General features: G+C 32.4%; 1 protein-coding gene across 1 annotated transcript in view; it reads right to left on the reverse strand.

Annotated features, from left to right (window-relative positions):
• Positions 1-12,713, reverse strand: part of gcdhb (glutaryl-CoA dehydrogenase b) — a 20,434-nt gene extending 7,721 nt beyond the window's left edge. The window contains exons 1-8 of the mRNA XM_056453160.1: positions 12,607-12,713; positions 10,309-10,421; positions 7,860-7,898; positions 7,628-7,768; positions 7,491-7,553; positions 5,383-5,553; positions 3,306-3,435; positions 1,081-1,297 (exon numbers count right to left, since the gene is read on the reverse strand). Coding sequence (XP_056309135.1) covers positions 1,081-1,297; positions 3,306-3,435; positions 5,383-5,553; positions 7,491-7,553; positions 7,628-7,768; positions 7,860-7,898; positions 10,309-10,405 — 858 coding nt within the window. The 5' untranslated portion in view covers positions 10,406-10,421; positions 12,607-12,713. The remainder of the gene's footprint in view (positions 1-1,080; positions 1,298-3,305; positions 3,436-5,382; positions 5,554-7,490; positions 7,554-7,627; positions 7,769-7,859; positions 7,899-10,308; positions 10,422-12,606) is intronic.
• Positions 12,714-19,402: the final 6,689 nt, after the last annotated feature.

Raw genomic sequence — 19,402 nt, forward strand, 5'->3', positions numbered from 1 at the left:
CCAGCCTGAACTGTTGATGGAAGGCAGGATGGATCCATGCTTTCATGTTGTTGACGCCAAATCCTGACCCTACCATCCGAATGCCGCAGCAGAAATCGAGACTCATCAGACCAGGCAACGTTTCTCCAATCTTCTATCGTCCAATTTTGGTGAGCCTGTGCAAATTGTAGCCTCAGTTTCCTGTTCTTAGCTTACAGGAGTGGCAACCGGTGTGGTCTTCTGCTGTTGTAGCTTATCCGCCTCAAGGTTGGACATGTTGTGCATTCAGAGATGCTTTTCTGCATATCTCGGTAGTAACGCGTGGTTTTTTGAGTTACTGTTGCCTTTCTATCAGCTGGAACCAGTCTGGCCATTCTCCTCTGACATCAACAAAGCATTAGTGCCCACAGAACTGCCGCTCACTGGATATTTTCTCTTTTTCGGACCATTCTCTGTAAACCCTAGAGTTTGAACTGCAGCAGATCATCTTGACCATGTCTACAGGCCTAAATGCATTGAGTTGCTGCCATGTCATTGGATGATTTGTGTTAAATTTGCATTAACAAGCAGTTAGACAGGTGTACCTAATAAAGTGGCCGGTGAGTGTATATTAGCATAACAAAACTACTCTAACTGCTGCTTCTTTTCTTCACTCCTGTATGCTCACTGTTATGAATGCATCAGTCTAAGTGAATAACAACTGTGTAGCATGATTGTGATACATAGGCCACAAAGTGAGTTACACTATAGGAAAAAGATGTATAAAAGTTTAAACTAGGACAGATTTACTTTGAGCATTGGGCAGATTCAAGGCTCCTGCTTCACTTTAACATGGTTTTATTATAGCTAATAGTATAAAACTATTACGATTCTATATTGGCACAAAGCACTTAATAACAATGTAAATTCATCCATTGTTGCATAAAGCAGGTCAAAATTCAAATAACTAAAAAAATAGACCACAGCTCTGGTTTCTTTTACGCCAGACTTTACATCTAATATTGATTTAATATTTATGCCTACTAATAATAAAGCCATCAAAACCTGAGCCAGTGTTTTGTTTTTGTTGATGGCGTCTCATGCAGTCTTTCTCTCGCTTACGGCTAGTCCTGAAGCTTTGGGAAGCAGGTTTTCCTCTGGTACTTCCACCTCGTCCATAATGATCATGCCAGTGGCTGAAGCCCGCAGGGAGAATTTGCCTTCAATCTTGGGGGTGGACAGACCCTTCATGCCACGCTCCAAGATGAAGCCACGAACCTTCCCGTCCTCACATTTGGCCCAAACCACACAGATATCAGCCACTGGAGAGTTTGTGATCCTAAGCGAGAAATAGGGAAAGAGTATAAGATTACAGAAGATGCACTGAAAAAAAAAAAGATTTACCCGATTTACTTAATTATTTTAAGGTAAATGGTTGGAAACTATTTATATGGGCTAAATTTAAACAAATTACATTCAGTAATGTTCAACTTCATTTGTTTGTTTAAATTCAGCCCATATAAATTGTTTGCAACCAGTTACCTTAAAATAAATAATTGAGTTAATCCAATGAAACATTTTTTTTTTCAGTGTACTCTTCTGTCGTCCACAGTATGAATGATTTCACAAAATACACGTTTTCTAAATCACATTAGCTTAGTATTACTTTCGTTTCCATCCTTCTACTGGTTTTGAATGGGTTGTTTTAGTCCTATTTATGAAATGAAGGTATTCTCATCATCTCTTTTTGTCATTTCCTTTTTTTCTGTAAAGCACTTTTGAGTTGAGTCAAGTCTGAGGCTTGGTGATGTTGAAATCATATTTCCATGGTGTGTATTTTTTTTTATAGCAGAGATGCCCAAAGTAGGGCCCGCAGGCCAAAATTAGCCCATAGTAATCTTTGATTTGGCCCACCATCCTATCTGAAAAGAGAGTGAGAATGATGGTGATGTGGTTGGGGTGAATGCCTTTGACAGAGATAGTTATTTCAATTTAAACCTAACTCTTTGTTTCTTTGTTTTATTGCTGAGCTACAAAAAAAGCCAACTTAAATGTTTCAGTTAAATGTTGTGAATGAATCAGACTTTTAAAATGTAAAAACTGTCACTTGTAAAAAAAAAAAAGCAATGCACGAGACACCGACAAGCAAATCGAGGCAAAGGCAGGAGCAGGTTGACTAGTGTTTTCAGCATTGAGCTTTATTGTGTTATAAATGAGATGGTTTATGTTTTTACAATAATAAGTTTATTATTAAATGTTAAAAACTAAACTGCATTAGTTAATATGATTTAAAAAAAACATATTGTGGTTAATTTTAAATATTAGCAAATAAATAAGGAAATTACCCCAGGCAAAGTAATGTAATATGGTGTGATATTTTCATTTTGCTAAATAATCGGCCCACATCCCTCAATCAAGTTTGGTTTTTGGCCCTTTATATGAAAAAGTTTGGGCACTACATAATTATAGCATACATTTGGCTTCTATTCTGCCCATTGTATTTATGCTAGGTTATTTTGTTTTATAAAATAATACTAAAGTCTATGGAAAAATCCTATTGGCCTTACAAAAAATATGTAATTTTGGATTGGCCCTGGCATCCTGGGACTGGTCGAAACTGACTGTTAAAGCGATCGTTGACCTAAAAATAAAAATTCTGTCATTGTTTATTCACCTTTGACTAGTTTCAAAACATTTTGTTTTTGTTGTTCTGTTGAACACAAAAGAAGATATTTTTACCAATGCTGGATGTGGTAACCATTGACATCCATATGAGTAAAACAAACAAACAAACAAACAAACAAACAAAAAAAAAAACACTATGTAAGTCAATGGTTGCCTTTTCCAAAACTCTAACTGGTTTTGGGTGTACTATCCCTTTAAATAAATAGCTAAAAAAAATCTCTCACTATTTACTCACCCTCAAGTGGTCCCAAACCGTTGAGTTTGATAAACATAAAAAAAGATCTTTTAAAGTAAGCTGAAAACCTGTAACCATTGACTTCCATAGGAAGAAAAAAAAAATACTATGGAAGTCAATGGTTACAGATTTCCAGCTTTCTTCAAAAGATCTTTATGTATGTTCGACAGAAGAAAGAAACTCATGGAGGGTGTGTAAATGATGACAGGATTGTTCTTTTTGGGTGAACTATCCTTTAAGTCCTTAAAAAGAGCTCATACCGCCACCTTGTGGACACACTGTAAGTGCCTAGGAATGTTACAGTTATTTCAGCATGCATGTTTGATACACTGAACTATACTAGTACAGGTATATCAGTTGTGAGCTTTATTTGACTTTGCCAGTATTTTAGAATGTGTGCATTTCATAAAAGCAGTACAGAACCAACCAAGTCTTGGATCCGGTGAGGGTAAAAGTGCGACTGGACGAGTTGTACTTGGCCTTGGTCTCCATGCTGCCCGGGTCACTGCCATGGTTTGGCTCAGTCAGTCCAAAACAACCCAGAATCTCTCCTCGTGCTAGACATCACATAAACAGTCTCATAAGTAACTGTTCAGCTAAAAAAAAACCCCACATAAGATAAAGAACAAGTCACATTAACATTATAATGAATATTTTGTTAATAGCAAGAATTGAACATTAGGTATTAAAACAGAGTATTCCGAAATGTCCAAAACTTTATATACTAAAAAAAATTCCTCTTACAAGCTCTTTTACTAGCTCAGATAAGAAATTGTCGATTTTCTGTTTATTACATGCAAAACTTATATTCACTTATTATTGGAAAAATAGAGAGAGCCCTCATTTTCAACAATGGTTGCAAGAATTGTTTCATTGTTTGGCTTTAGAAAAACTTACGTGTGTATAGTTAAGAGAAAACCTGAAAAGTTATTCAAAATATGGAATCGCTTTGTTAGATTTCCAAAGGAAGCTGATACAAATCTTTTGTCCATATATCTTGTATCACCTGAGCAATTCCAGTGCTATAGATGTGACATTTGCAGTAAAATCTTAAAACCTAAATTCACAGAGAAAGTAAGTTATATTGAAACATCTGTTTATATTTTTCAAAACAACTAATCCAGACTTATTATGGGATTTTTCATATTTAAAATGAGGGAAATAAAGATGCGTTATGGATGTGACCAAAAAATATTTCTACACTTTGTAGAAATTCTGTGAATTAAACTGCACAACCTAAAAAAAATAATGATAATCAAAAGAATAAGAGTTGGCTCTCTATAGAACAAAAAGGATTGATTTTATTTTGCATTGAGAAAAAAGCTTCGTTATGGATGTGAAATTGCCACTTGTGTGACTTTGGTAAATTAAATGTAATAGTTTGAAAACTTAGTTTGAAATAATAGTTTGAAAGCTATTTTTGAGTCCTTTTACAGTACAAACACAAGCCTACGCAATAAAAAAAAAACTAGTTTCACTATTTTGGTGAAAACCTAATGTTTTTTTTTCATGACAAGGTTGACATTTACATGGAATTGCTCACCTGCTATACCATTGTTTTGATACGTTTATGTGTATGTACATGCATTTATTTATTTATTTTTTCAATATAATTTCGTATGTTTTGTTTTCTTTAGTAAATGTTAAAGGATAAAAAAAATGTATATGTTACAAAAAAAATTAAACATTAAGGCCCAATTCTATTTTTATACCCCCACCCCTTCCCCTTGGCCCTTAAAATGAGTGTGAAAGGGAAGGGCTTCAAAATTTACCCCTAAGAAGTGAGACAGCACTACAGCACCTGCACACATCATCATATGTCATCGTGATCTCTTGCTTCATATGAGATCAGACGATGGCGACTGCTGTAGTTATTCCAGTTGTGCTATTTTTTGGTATTTATCTTCAGGAAATCACTGAAGGCATATATCATGTTATCATAACCATCTAATGTGGCAATAAGATCATAACTGTATTGTACATTTACACAGTGGCCATATTCATCTATGTAACATTAGAGCAGACACTGTAAAAAGTCAGCCACTAGACATTACTGACAGGGTATTCGAGTGTCAGAATGTTGTGCGACTGCTGTACAGGAGTTATTTTCAGGGATTATAGATTGCGAAATTAAGCGGCTTTTATTTTAGCATTTTTTTTTTAAAGCATGACGGCAAAACATGAACGCGGTTATGAATATGTTAAAACATGTGCTAGATTGTTGTAAAAATTCGTAATAATGACAAAAAAATACTAATTTGTGGCTCTACTTGCTTCCGGGTGCAGCAATACTGCCGTTGTGGATTTTCTTACCCCTTGGTTTGGGGTGTGGTCCTGAAAAAAATCTTCGAAGGGCTATCTAGATCCCCTTATCTAGATCCCCTTAGACCTACTCCTTCAAGCTAAAGAGAATTGGGACACCCCTACCCCTTCACAGGTGGAATTGGGATTGGGCCTAAAATACAATGCGAACAGATTTTTTTTCTAAGATGTTGCAGTCTTACCCAGTCTGGGCAGGTATTTCTGCTTCTGCTCCTCTGTGCCATAAGCATTGATAGGGTGCATGACCAGGGAGGACTGCACACTCATGACCGAGCGATATCCGCTGTCGACTCGCTCCACTTCTCGAGCGATGAGGCCATACGCCACATAACTTGTACCAGCACAGCCGTAACCTTAATAGGAGAGTGCAAACCAGTGTTACAAATGCAGAAATTATTTAATAGTTATGTTTTAAACTAGGGGTGTGGAGTATTTATTATCTTCATTAATATCGCAGCTGCTCTTTAAACAATGTGCAAACAAAAATACTCAAGTTCAAAAGCACAATTAAGCCTGTTAGTATGCAGTTTGAAAGACACTATAATTCAAGATCAATAAAAATATCCCTTTTTTGGGATATGAACAATATATTTTATCAATAAGACACATTAGCTTGAGTGCCATTTTCCAGATATCAACACGAAGAGCAGGACAACAGTTCAACAAACAAGAAGGTCATTTTGAGTAAATGACATTTTAGATTAGGTATTCTACTTTTTTTGGTAGTGAAAATATTTTGTTTGTGACTAAATGTGAATTATTAGAAGTCAATGATTCAATGATCGATTCATAAATTTGGTCACTTGCTGTCTTTATTATCTGTCAGACCAAACCATTTGAATCAGCAATGCAATAAATCCCAATAGACAAAAAACAAATACCGGTGGATTTTCATATTTAACTGATACTGTGGGCATGTTATCACAAAAATATCACTGAAATCATCATGCTATCATTTGCTTAACATTGCACTTTTTCAACAAGCAAACTATTTAGCATTTGTATAAGCTGTTTTTAACACATTCTAATCTGTTTTAATCATTTTTATTATTATTTGTTTTTATTTTCTTGTCTCTTTTATTCCTGTTTATGTAAAGCAATTTGAATTGCCACTGTGTACAAAATGTGCTATATAAAAAAACTTGCCTTGGCTTGCATTTCCTGATAACGAATAAAAAAATGTGATTTTAAAAAAAAAAAAAAAAAAAAAAAAAAAAAAAAAAAAAAAAAAAAAAAAAAAAAAAAAAAAAAATCGCACTAAAACGTCCTTATAATAATAAATAATTGTTACAAAAAACATTTAATAAGACGAATTTGTAATGATAGTATTTTTTAATTATAGATAATAAATAAATAATATTATTTAATAATAATAAAAAGAAATAAACCAAAAAATATATAACAATTGCAATACATCACTGTGAATGAAGCTCATCAAACACAATATATGTACTTTATTATTTAGCATATTCTGACTAGAAATCAAAAATGTGATTTTAAAAATGCACTAAAAACATCATCATAATAAGTAATTGTTATGATAGTATTTAATTATACATATTTATGTAATAAATTATATTAATAATAAAAACAATAAATAAACAATATTTCTAACAATTACAATGTGAATAAAGTGCATTATTAGACACAAATATTATATGTGCTTTATTATTTAGCATTTCCTGACTAGGAATAAAAAAACATGATTTAGAAATGCACTAAAAACATCATTATAATAATAAATAAAAGATATAAAAATATTATTTAATTAAACTTTAATACGTCACTATGGATAAAGCTCATTATTAAACAAATAATATATGCAATGTATTATTTAGCATCTCCTGACTAGCAATCAAAAACCAATAACTTATTTATTTATTAAAAAATACATATTTATTTATTATCCAATTATTTAAGCATAAATAATTGGATAATAAATAAATATTTGCAAGACATCACTGTAAATAAAGCTCTGATTAAAAACAAATGATACAGTATATTTACAGAACAGCTGTAAAATTACAACACTAAAATATTTATGGTGGACTTTCATCTGATTTTTATTTTAACATTCTGGTTTTTATATTGTGCCTCAAAAACATCTTGAGCTGTTTGTGTGTAAATTAAATCTGAAAAACAAAATATCATTTCATTATGATTGACTAATTAATTTTGATTAATCGTGTAGCCCAACTATAACCTATAATATCTTATATGGATAGATAAATGGATGGATGCTTGCTTGCTTCATTCATTCAAAAGGGAAATCCATAAATATTGTTTATACCTTTAATGGTTGGGCCCAAAACGCCAAGTTCCCCCATCTCAGACACAATCTCACGGTGAAAAACTAATAGAGGACAGAGAGGCATTAGTTCAGTAATGTTTAAGAAATCAACATGATATAAATGTACACGCACACACTTTCATTTCTGTTGGCCATCAGAATGCGTGGCATCAGTTTTTCCAGACAGTAGGTGCGAAAGGAGTCCCGGATCATGATCTCCTCCTCAGTCAGAAGACCCTCCAGATCCAGAGCGTCCCGCCAGTTAAACTGCACTTTAGCTGCGAGGTTTACATGACAGATTACTGGATATTACTAAGAATCAAGCTGGTGATCAGCAGATAGAAAATACTGAAAATGAAGTAAACCTACGTGCTTTCATCTGCTTCTTTTCTCCAGACTTCTCTGCATCTGATTGAACAGATATGCGTACATCTTTATGTTGTTATGCATAACACATATTGTCAGCCTGGATCACAAAATCTAGTAAGAGCCAGTGTTGAGGAAAGTTACTTTTGAAAGTTATGCATTATAATATTGAGTTGCTCTCCTAAAAAAGTGAATAGTTGAGTTAATTAGTTACTTTTTGTGGTAATGCGTTACATTACTTTTGAGTTACTTTTTCTCACCAGGCTGAGGCTTGATCTCTTGCAGGGTTTTTTATTCTTTCTTTTTTTTTTTAATGGAGGAGCTCTGCAATTAACAACTTACTGTATTACCTACAGCTTTATATACCTCTAAAAAACAGAATAATAATAATAATAATAATGTAGGATAATGTAATCTTCTTGAGAACTTCTTGAGCTCAGAGCTCTACATGCCATATATACAAATTAATGAAAGTTTAAAGCAATGTGTGTGCTGCTTTTGTGCTTTTGTTGTCTTATTAGCGAAGTACAATCCATTTTCAAGTATTCCTTTTCTTCCATGTGTTCAAAATAATGAACGCATTCTCTCATCTCAATTTTAATTCAGCAATTTACTTTTGAAAAAGATAATTAATTAAACAAAAAAAGTAACTCGCATTAAATTTTTAAAAAGTAACAAATATTATTACCTTAGTTTTCAAAGTAATGCGGTACTTTACTCGTTACTTAGAAAAGTAATATTATTACGCAAATATTACCGCCAACACTGGTAACAGCCAAAAATACATTGTATGGGTCAAAATTATATCCTTTTATTTTATGCTAAAATCATTAGAATATTAAGTAAAGATCACATCCCATGAAGATATTTAGTCAATTTCCTAATGTAAATACATGAAAACTCCATCAACGATTAGAAATCAGCACTGCTAAGCACTTCATTTGAACAATTTAAGGCTTTTTTCTTGTTTTGTTTGTAATATATCTAGGACTGTACAATATTGGAAAATAAATCACATTACAATATTTAGTTTTTCTGCAATATACAGTTGAAGTCAGAATTATTAGCCTCTCTGAAAATGTTATTCTGTTTGACAGAGATTATTTTCAACACATTTCTAAACATAATAGTTTTAATAACTCATCTCTAATAACCGATTTATTTTATCTTTGCCATGATGACAGTAAATAATATTTTACTAGATATTTTTCCGGATACTTATATACAGATCAAAGTGACATTTAATTTAATTAGGCAAGTTATTGTATAATGATGGTTTGTTCTGTAGACTATCAAAAAAAAATGCTTAACGGGCTGATCTGACAATATTGACCTTAAAATGGTTTTTAAAAAATGTACAAACTGTTTTTATTCTAGCTGAAATAAAGCAAATAAGACTTTCTCCAGAAGAACAAATATTATAGCAAATACTGTGAAAAATTCCTTGCTCTGTTAAACATCATTTGGGAAATATTTGCAAAACAAAAAAATTCACAGGAGCTCAAATAATCCTGACTTCAGCTGTATATTGCGATATGAAATATATTTCACCAGATGGACTGGATATCCCAATCTGTGCAGAGTTTGTTATTTCAAAATGGTTGTGGTGATTTTATAGGGGAGTGCATTTGCATAAATTATTATAAATAAGATTTTTAGGGGGAAAAACATACAAATGAGAGAAAAAAAGTGCTTCATCTGCTACATTTTCTGGTGAGTATTCTTGGCATTAAATATTTAAAAATCGAATGTAAAATGACACTTGGCAGCCTTCACTATTAGCTACAGATGTTATTGTTTCTTGTGCCTAAATGCTTTAAACTCACTTTATATCTTTAACAGAGAAAAACTAACGCAAATCTAAAAGTTTAAATCCACAATGGTTAAATTTGCCATTAATCTACAAGCTCCTGGTCAACACTAACACATAATTGACATTAAAGATTCTGCGATGTGACTATTGCAGATGTGCTCAGTCAGTGCGATAGCAATGCTTAAATGATATATTGTGCAGCCTAGTCGTATCTCAGCCAAATAGCTTATTAATTCAGCTTTCATGCGTTGCATAAATATTCATTTTAAAACTGAACATTTTTTATGATCGTTTTGTGGTCCAGGGTCACGGATACACTGTAACACTAGTGTAACCTAATCATTTTGGTAACTTTTTGTGGCACTTGCTTTATGAACACAAATGATTATTAGATTCTTAATGGTTTTCTTAGTAATAAAATAGTAATTTAACTCAATTAACTAAAATCTAAAAACAAACAAAGAAGAAGAGCATGCAAATAGAGTAAATGGACCGTAATTTAGATTTAGATTTATCTCGGCTTCATTAAAACTCAAAATATTAAATAAAATAAATTACCAGCACTTCTTTTAAGTTTTTTTCAGTCTGTTTTGATTGAATAAAATCACACAAGTCTGACAGAAAAAAATAAAATCTGACCCCATGGAGAAGCGGCGGTTTTCTGTGATCTGGATGCTGTAAAGAGGACACATCTCTGGCTGTTTACAAGCAGACGACTCACGTTTCTTAATGCCATGATGATGACTGAGACCCTGTAAAATGATAAGACATTTTACATTTTATGTTTGCATGAAAACAGACAACACTACATATATTATTATATCGTTATTTTATTAATTTGGGTCCCTTCAGTCTACCATCTCATATTGAAATCTGTGCACATTGCAATATCAATGCTAATACGATATGTTGTGCAGCTCTGGTATCTAGTCGCCAAATAGCTGATTTATTTAGCTTTTATGTGTTGTATAAATCTGAATTTCAAAATATTGACATTTTATGATTAGTTTTATGGTCCAGGGTCACGTATACAGTGCTCAGCATGTATAAGTACACCCCTCACAAATCTCTCTTTTAAATTCATATTTTTAATAGGAAGCTGTACAATATTATATTTGTGCATATACATTAGTCAGTACTGAAGCCAAATCTGGAGCTTATCTAACAAAATAATTTACAAAAACTAGTACAGCCAAACGTACATGTTATAGAAAAATATTAAATACACATTTTAAAAAGAGGAAAAATCAAGAGAAGCCCAAAAAAATTTTTACATTTTGGAGGTTGTAATTTATTTTTGCAATATTTAGCTTGAATTTAATTGCATTATCTTTCAATTTCTAAATATGTTCGGAGACTAAAATATTATTTTAATAACTATATCTGTTTAATAAATCTGTTTTGTTAAACAAATACCAAAATACATTGCCTACATTCACTGAGAAATGGATAAAAATATTCATTTTCAAAATATGGTGTACTCAATAATGCTAAGCACTGTATTTTGTAACACTATAACACTAGTGTAACTTTGCTTATATACTTGGTTTATATATATATATATATATATATATATATATATATATATATATATATATATATATATATATATATATATATATATATATATATATAATGTATGTATATTATATTTTAAATCCGGTTTTTGTTGTTGTTGTTGCTGTTGTTATTTTTTTTTTCTGCCCAAGTATTTAATTTGGTCATTATGGTTTCCACAAACCAGTGGTCCATATGTGTTGTTAATACATTTGCCATGGCACGATAACCAGTTTCAAGGTTTTAAAACTGGCAATTTTTTTTGTTATACCATTCCTATGGTGTAGTTAATTTTTTTCATGACTATTTTATTTAGGTTTTTAGGGCAATGGTATCTCCACATCAAAAGCTATTGGTCAGGCCACGATTCTGCAAACATCTGAAAAACTAATTGTTTATAAACCAACATCCTAGCATGCTATAGAGCTGAACACTTTATATCCAAAGAAAAGATAGATATACAAAGATGTAAAGAAATCTGTTCTTGAAACTAATAAAGACAGCAATAGTCATTGGTTTATTTTTATTATTTAGCCTGACATATTCCAAAATATATAAAATTTTTATTAAAATAAAATATATTGTGTTCAGTGGGGAAAAAAGTAGTTTTTTACCCCGACATTTAAAAATCTCATATATTTCAGAGCAGTAATCGCAATATCGTCATTAGGTGAAACCGTGATATTTTTTTCCAAGGTTATCATACCGTCAGAATCTTATATCGGGCCATGCCTAGATTACATATATTTTGGGATGTTTACTTGCATATATTTTTCATATATCATGTGTCATATATATTTCAAAGATTTAACATATGTGAAATCCAAATATGAACTTGTATGTTACATACAATTAGCAGGTGTAATATTCAAGATGATGGTTTCAAATGACAGATTTCGCAATACTATGAAGTGAGGTAAAGTTGGTTTTATATTCACCCATTCTGACTTTCTCATTAATAATATCATTTTAGAAAAGGGTTATTAGCAAATCCTTAATAGTGAAATCATATTAGCAGCAAATGGCTGTCAAAGTACAACATTGTTCAGTCATATAAACACTGCTAATGTTGTTTACAAGTAATTCTTACGTGTGATTTCAGACCAAATATTTAAAGTAAGTTACCATGGTAAACAATATACGGAGCGTGTCACAAGCTGTCGCTGAACGAATGTGCGAAAATAAAACCAACTTTACCTCAACTGTCACTCAAACCCTTAATCTGTAACGTTAAACATTAATGTCTCAGCGTCACTGACAGTTTTGGCTAACCTTACAAGTAATGCACAGCACACAGATGGAAGTTTAATCCAGCAGCTAACCTAATAAAAGTCTACGACTTGCTGTCATATTATATAAACCGATAAGGGCTCCACGTACCTGTAAACAAGCTGAACACTCGGGACTAGTTCACTTTGTCGGGCTTCTATGGACGTTAAACAGGTGTGATTTCTAACGTTACAGACTGACAGCGAATGTTGGGCGGAAAAGGAAACGTGTAACGAGGAAAGGTCAGAGCGCCATTTTGAGTGTGGCACTGAAACCAAACTCGCATGCAAACATGAAAAATAAATACTACTGCAATTTATAGTAAATACTATTGTGTATTATTATAATGCAGTGTCAAAAAAATGCTGCTATATTGATGTGCATATCGCACTTCCGGCCAGCCGTGTATCCAGTCTAGACTTTACTGTATTTTTTTCATGTGGGTAAAGTCTTCACTGATACACACAGTAATTCAAGATTTCTGAGAGACCAATTTTTTCTTCCTCTGATTTACCTTACTAACAATTTTTGATTCCCACAATGTTCTGGTAATATTAGTTTTTGGTATCATTAATCAAACATAACACTAACATTATTTTAACATTTTTGATGCTCTACTATCATAGCTACCCTGCTATACAGTACATCAGTACTACACTGTAAAAAAAAAAAGACTTTAATCCTCTACCGCACGCATTATAAATCTATTTAAAAATTATTTGACTGTTTTTTTTCTTTTCTTAAAATGGCTTAACTTGAAGTGCTTTAAAATTTTTTTGGAAAAATTACTTTTTTTAAGGTACTTTATGAAATGTTGCCAAATGGCAACAGCGTCCAACAGTGAATCTTAGAAACTTCAAATTTAAAAGTTTCCTTATAATTAATAATTTAGTTGTTTTAAATGATTTAATTGGTGTTGCAGTATTATAAGCTTTAACACAGAACTTATACATGACACCTTACACATACGTCCCAACTACTCGTATTACCACAGTTTTCATTCATTCCATTCTTTTTTGCTGAATATTATTAGAAACAAACCTAATATTGTATTATCATGTATTCAACATACAGTAGGTATGATTATTTCCTCAGGTAAATCTTATAACTTAAAAATAAGAAGTCTAATATATCCAGATGCTTCAGAATAATGATGCTACTAGCTAACAATGATACTGTATTCAATACTACACCTGTCTTATCTGCCTCTGAGCTAACTTACCTGAACTGTCTCTATCAAATGTCCAGTCTGCATCGTTCTCATGGTCACTAAAACCCATCTCATCCTCTTTTTCATCTGCAGGAAGAGCCAGTTCGGTCCTTTTCTTCTTTCACTTACCATAAAACATGGTGGTGCTCGCTAATACACTGTTTCCTGTATTTAGATCCATCCAAAAGTCGTATTGCCATTAAAACTAGATTTTATCCATAATGCAAATGCCATTAACATGACTAATCAACATTATATTACTAGCTTTCATGTTGTTATTGTTACAACTTAAAAGTTCACAGCTGACCTTGCTAGCTAGCTAACCCATTGCAATATTGCACGTTCCAGTATTGCACAGTGATGCCATTTGGCAACACATACATTTGATCGATTTACAAAAAACTAATTGAGTTGTGGATATGTCATCATAATTTACAGGAGGTGATGTTTCAGATTATTTTGTAGATCTGGCATAATTTGATCCTTTGTTTTTATTGACGTTTACATTTGCATTTAGCTACTACTCACAATAAGCGCCAGTCTGTCAGAAATTGCGCTACAGACAAACACAGCATGTCATGTGACTTAACCAAAGCACATTATTGGCTACAAGGTCTTCTCTTTCCAACCAAAAAAAAATAATGTTGGTCTTAAAGAAACAGTGGCAGGGAAATGAACATAAATATCATGTTGCCATATGGTTACACCGTACAGTAGAGGGTTAAATTCACAGTAAATTACTGGCTAATAATTGCATTACTTTCACTGTATGTAAATTCACAACAAATTACTTTGACGTAGTTCACAGTAATTAACTGTGATTTTGATACATTAAAGTACTGTGAAATTTCAGCCATATATTGTAGCTTCACATTAGATAGTAAAGTCCATTACTGTGATTTTCACAGTATTATCTTGTAAAATAAACTATATTTTACTGTGAAGCAGGCTTTCTTCAGCTAGGCATTCTGACATTTACCCTGACTTTTTAGGTGTTTAACAGTGTTTGGTTTTATGAATCAATTACTTTTGTTCCAGTTTATTATGTTTTGGCTAAGTTATGTTCATTAAAAACTCTTATATTTCCATGTTAACCTTATAAAATTAAATAAAGGTGCAGTACACTTAAAAATGAAAATTTACTGTGACATTTATGTCGTTTCAATACAGGATGATTTTTCTTTCAAGTTATTTTTGAAGATGTAAGTTGTTTTTGGGGATGCAATAACATTCTGTTATTTCTAAATATCAAAAAAGTGCCAATACTAGCATAAAAATTTATTTGTATAAATGTCTATGTTGAATGAAATAAAAAGAGTTTGAATTCCTATAACTAACATGCAAAAGATATAGCCCTTTTTACAGTAATTTACTGTAATCATTCTAATTTGATTAATTTCACAATAAAATTCTGAAAACAACGCACTACCGTGAATATTTACAGTTAAATCCAGTAAAGTGATACTAATGTAATTTACTGTGAAAATTACAGTAACATGTTGTGAAAATCTGGAATATTCCTAGAGTGTACCCAGCACTCCTGGGAAACTAATATAAACGGTATGGAAAATATTTTGGTGAACCTCAATAACCAGCATTTTACAAAACATATCGATTTTTATTTGTTTCATGAATAAAGCAATCAGATGATTAAAATGTGCATGTAGAACATATACTTAACTTTTTCAAACATGAAATGTATTCACATACATAAAACCCAATAATCAGTTTAATACAATTTTAAGAAAACGAAGTTTTGACTAAAAACTATTTCTCTAAACAATTAACACTTTACAAAATGTTTTCGATGTGATACAATGTGTAAGGGCCTTATAGATGTTATGTTACGCGAATATTTAAAATATATATTTTTAATGTTTTTGTTTTATTTAGTTTTTCTGCCCAAGTATTTATTTCAATCATTGTGATTTCCACAAACTATTGGCTCATATGTGTTATAAATAAAATACACATTATTACAAAAAGAAGGCAACATTAAAGTGTTCAACTCCAGTTAAAGCACAAAGCGAAATTGAGCATACATCCACTTATACAATATTTGACTCAATTATTGTCTAATATTTATCTGAAACCCTTTTAAATTAAGTACAAAATCCACACTTAAAAAGTGCACATAATTTTAAAGGAGAAATGTGAAGAGAAATATAAATTGACAAACAGTGCACAACATATATAAGTACACCCCTCACAAATATCTCTTAAATGAATATTTTCTATAGGATGCTTTACAATATTATATTTGTGCCTGTACATTAGTCAGTACTGAAGCCAAATCTAGAGCTTATCTAACATAATAACTTACAATAACGGTCTAAAAACTAGCACACCCAAATTTATAAGTTACACAAAAATATTAAATACAAATTTAAGAAAGAGGAAAAATCAAGATAAGCCAGAAAATGTATCACGATTTGTTGACATTTTGTAGTTTGTAATTTTTTTAGCTTGAATTTAATTGCATTATCTTTCAATTTCTAAATATGTTTGGTAACTAAAATATTAATTTAATAAATATATCTGTTTAATAAATCTGTTTTATTTAAATGTACCAAAATACATTGCCTATATTCACTGAGAAATGGATAAAAATATTCATTTTCGAAATGGGGTGTACTCAGTTATACTAAGCACTGTACTTTTAATGGAGAATGTACAAAATATAAAAATGTTAAAATAATACAGTAATAGTCCGTCACCTGGTTAACAGTAAATATCCATACTAAATATGGTGAATAACCGTAAATGAACATTCCCAGAATTCCCTGCGTGACACTTCACTTTTCTTTTTCTCTTTTTTATATTTAATGTCATATTTGTAATATTTAACTCATGTTTATTGCAGTACTTTGGAGTGTGCAACCAAGACAATGTTTAGTAATTTAGTAGTGGTTTATCACCTCCTGCTTTTGGTGGTGCTTCATGTTTTAAAAATACCCAATAGAGATATTAGTACTTCATTATCTTTGTGTATTCACATTGTGTAAGTGCCATAAATGACCATAAATTTGGATAGCAATACCTTTTTTTGTGCTTGGGATGGCATTTTCAAGTGCTTTGAGAACAGTGCTTAATTTTGTCAACAAGATCTACACTGTAAAATATATATCTGTGTCTGTATGTTGTGTTCAGTTTATTTAAGGTTATGAATTGCATTATGAGTCTTTTATCTCGACTCTGTCCACTTTTAATGTTGAAAATTTAACTCTACAGTTTAACAATGTGACTTTTATCGATATTTGAGTAGTATAATGTATAAGAAATAATATATAGAGAGAAATAAATCTGCAAAATAACAGAAAATGTACTGGAAGTTTATTACAAGGCTTTTGTAGCGTAATATACAACACCAGCCCAGACAATATATCACTTCAAACTATTAAAAATGTCAATAAAAGTCACTTTTTTAAGGTTAAAAAGTTGTCAGCAGAATTATCAGTCACATAATGCAATTCAAAAGCATAAATAAACAGGGGAAAATAAAAATATGAATCATAAAATACGGAAAACTGGATATTTTTTACCGTGTACTTTACAAATAACAAAAGGTTTGTCAAATGCGGGAACTGTTTGACGTTCTTTCGGGCGTCTTCAATATCTCCAGCCCAACTCTTTAGCCACTCTGTGCAAACTGATGAAGTAGTCCGGGAAGAGGTCGAAAATCTTCTTCTCCTCAAACTCTTTTCTGACATTTCTGACAAAAACAAAAGAGATTAATTAGTAATTAATTGACTCCTTTCACATGTCCGGATGGGACGTGGTGGCACAGTGGGTAGCGCTGTCGCCTCACAGCAAGATGGTCTCTGGTTCGAGCATCTGCTGGGTCAGTTGGCATTTCTGTGTGGAGTTTGCATGTTCTGCCATGTTGGCATGGGTTTCCTCCAGGTGCACTGGTTTCCCCCACAAGTCCAAAGACATGTGGTATGGGTGAATGGGGTGGGTTAAATTGTCTGTAGTGTATGAGTGTGAATGAGTGTATATGGGTGTTTCCCAGTGATGGGTTGCAGCTGGAAGGGCATCCGATGGATAAACATATGCTGGATAAGTTGATGGTTCATTCCGCTGTGGTGACCCGTGATAAATAAGGGACTAAGCCAAAAAGAAAATGATTGAACAAACGAACATGTCCGGATTTCTCAGCAGTGGAGGTCATATTTGTTGTAAATTGTAAATTATGACGGAGCAGTGAATGAAAGAGTCATTCATTCATTCATTTTCCTTCCTTAGTCCCTTATTTATAAGGGGTCGCCACAGCGGAATGAACCGCTAACTTATCCAGCACATGTTTTACGCAGCAGATGTATTTCCAGATGCAACACAGTAGTGGGAAACACCCATACACACTCACATTCTCACACACACACACACTCATACACTACGGCCAATTTACTTTATTAAATTCACTTATACTGCATGTGTTTGGACTGTGGGGGAAACCGGAGGAAACCCACGCCAACACCGGGAGAACATGCAAACTCGCACACAGAAACGCCAACTGGCCCAGCCAGGACCCGAACCAGCGGCCTTCTTGCTGTGAGGCGACAGCAACCCAAGCTGCCAAACGGACATCATCAGAGAAGGAGCGCCATGGTCAGATTTTGATTAAAGATTACCAGAACATTTTCTTTTCCAGTGGACAAACTTGCACTGATAAATAGTTCACTTAAAGTCTAATGATCTGTGCGACTAAAATAAACGTAATGAATTTTGATTTCATGTAGACTTTTATTGAGCAAAATCTCTTAGTAAAGACTGAAATGAAACTAAGACTTCAGATGATCATTTTTGCTTCACTTACTCGTGTGTCTGTTTGTTGCGTAAAACCCGCAGCAGGCCAAGCACATCCTCTGGAGGCCTTGTGTTAAGATCTTTCCATATTATTAAAAGCTGTAAATAAAACAAGAAAAGATTTAAAACTTTACTGTTATAACACATCCCTGAATGAAGATAATTATAATCCACTTTAAGAAAGTCTTAAATTTGTTTGTTGAAGCTAATTGAAACTGTTGAATCTTTTCTAGTAATTACAACTAAAGAAAAACATACCGACTAAAATATTAAGTTAAGTAAATTAACTAAAATAATAAGTCTTTATTAATCTGGCCAGGTGCAATTAAATTAGGGCATTAGCATGCATAACAAAATCAGCATGCAGAGTTCATCAATCCCATTCTATGTCATCTAAAATTACATTGGTAGTTTACTTTTATATATGCTGTACACTACTGTTCCAAAGTGTGAAATAATTCAGAAATATCTATGATTTTATAAAAATGCTGCATGTATTTGATCAAAAACAGTATTTCTGTGAACAATGGCTGTTTTCTAAGTGATGATATTTTTATTCCTGACTTTAATGATTAAAAATGTAATCGTCATTACTTCAGTCTTCAGTGTCACATGATCCTTCAGTAATCATACCTTTATGAACATGTCAAAAATACACTCGGGTCACCCCAAATATATGAGTGAAATAATTTAAGCACTATTAATCTGGCCAGGGGCAATTCAATTAGGGCAGTAGCATCATGACATAACCAACACGTACAAACAACAATTACTCTAAATGAATACTAAAGCAAGCACACTTCATAATAACTGTGAAAAGATAATACTATGCATACATTCCAAATTAAAACTTGCGATAATGTAAGGTTATAAAGCCTTATGGCTTCTGGA

Source organism: Danio aesculapii, chromosome 3 (assembly GCF_903798145.1).
Source record: "Danio aesculapii chromosome 3, fDanAes4.1, whole genome shotgun sequence".
NCBI classification, from domain to species: domain Eukaryota; kingdom Metazoa; phylum Chordata; class Actinopteri; order Cypriniformes; family Danionidae; genus Danio; species Danio aesculapii.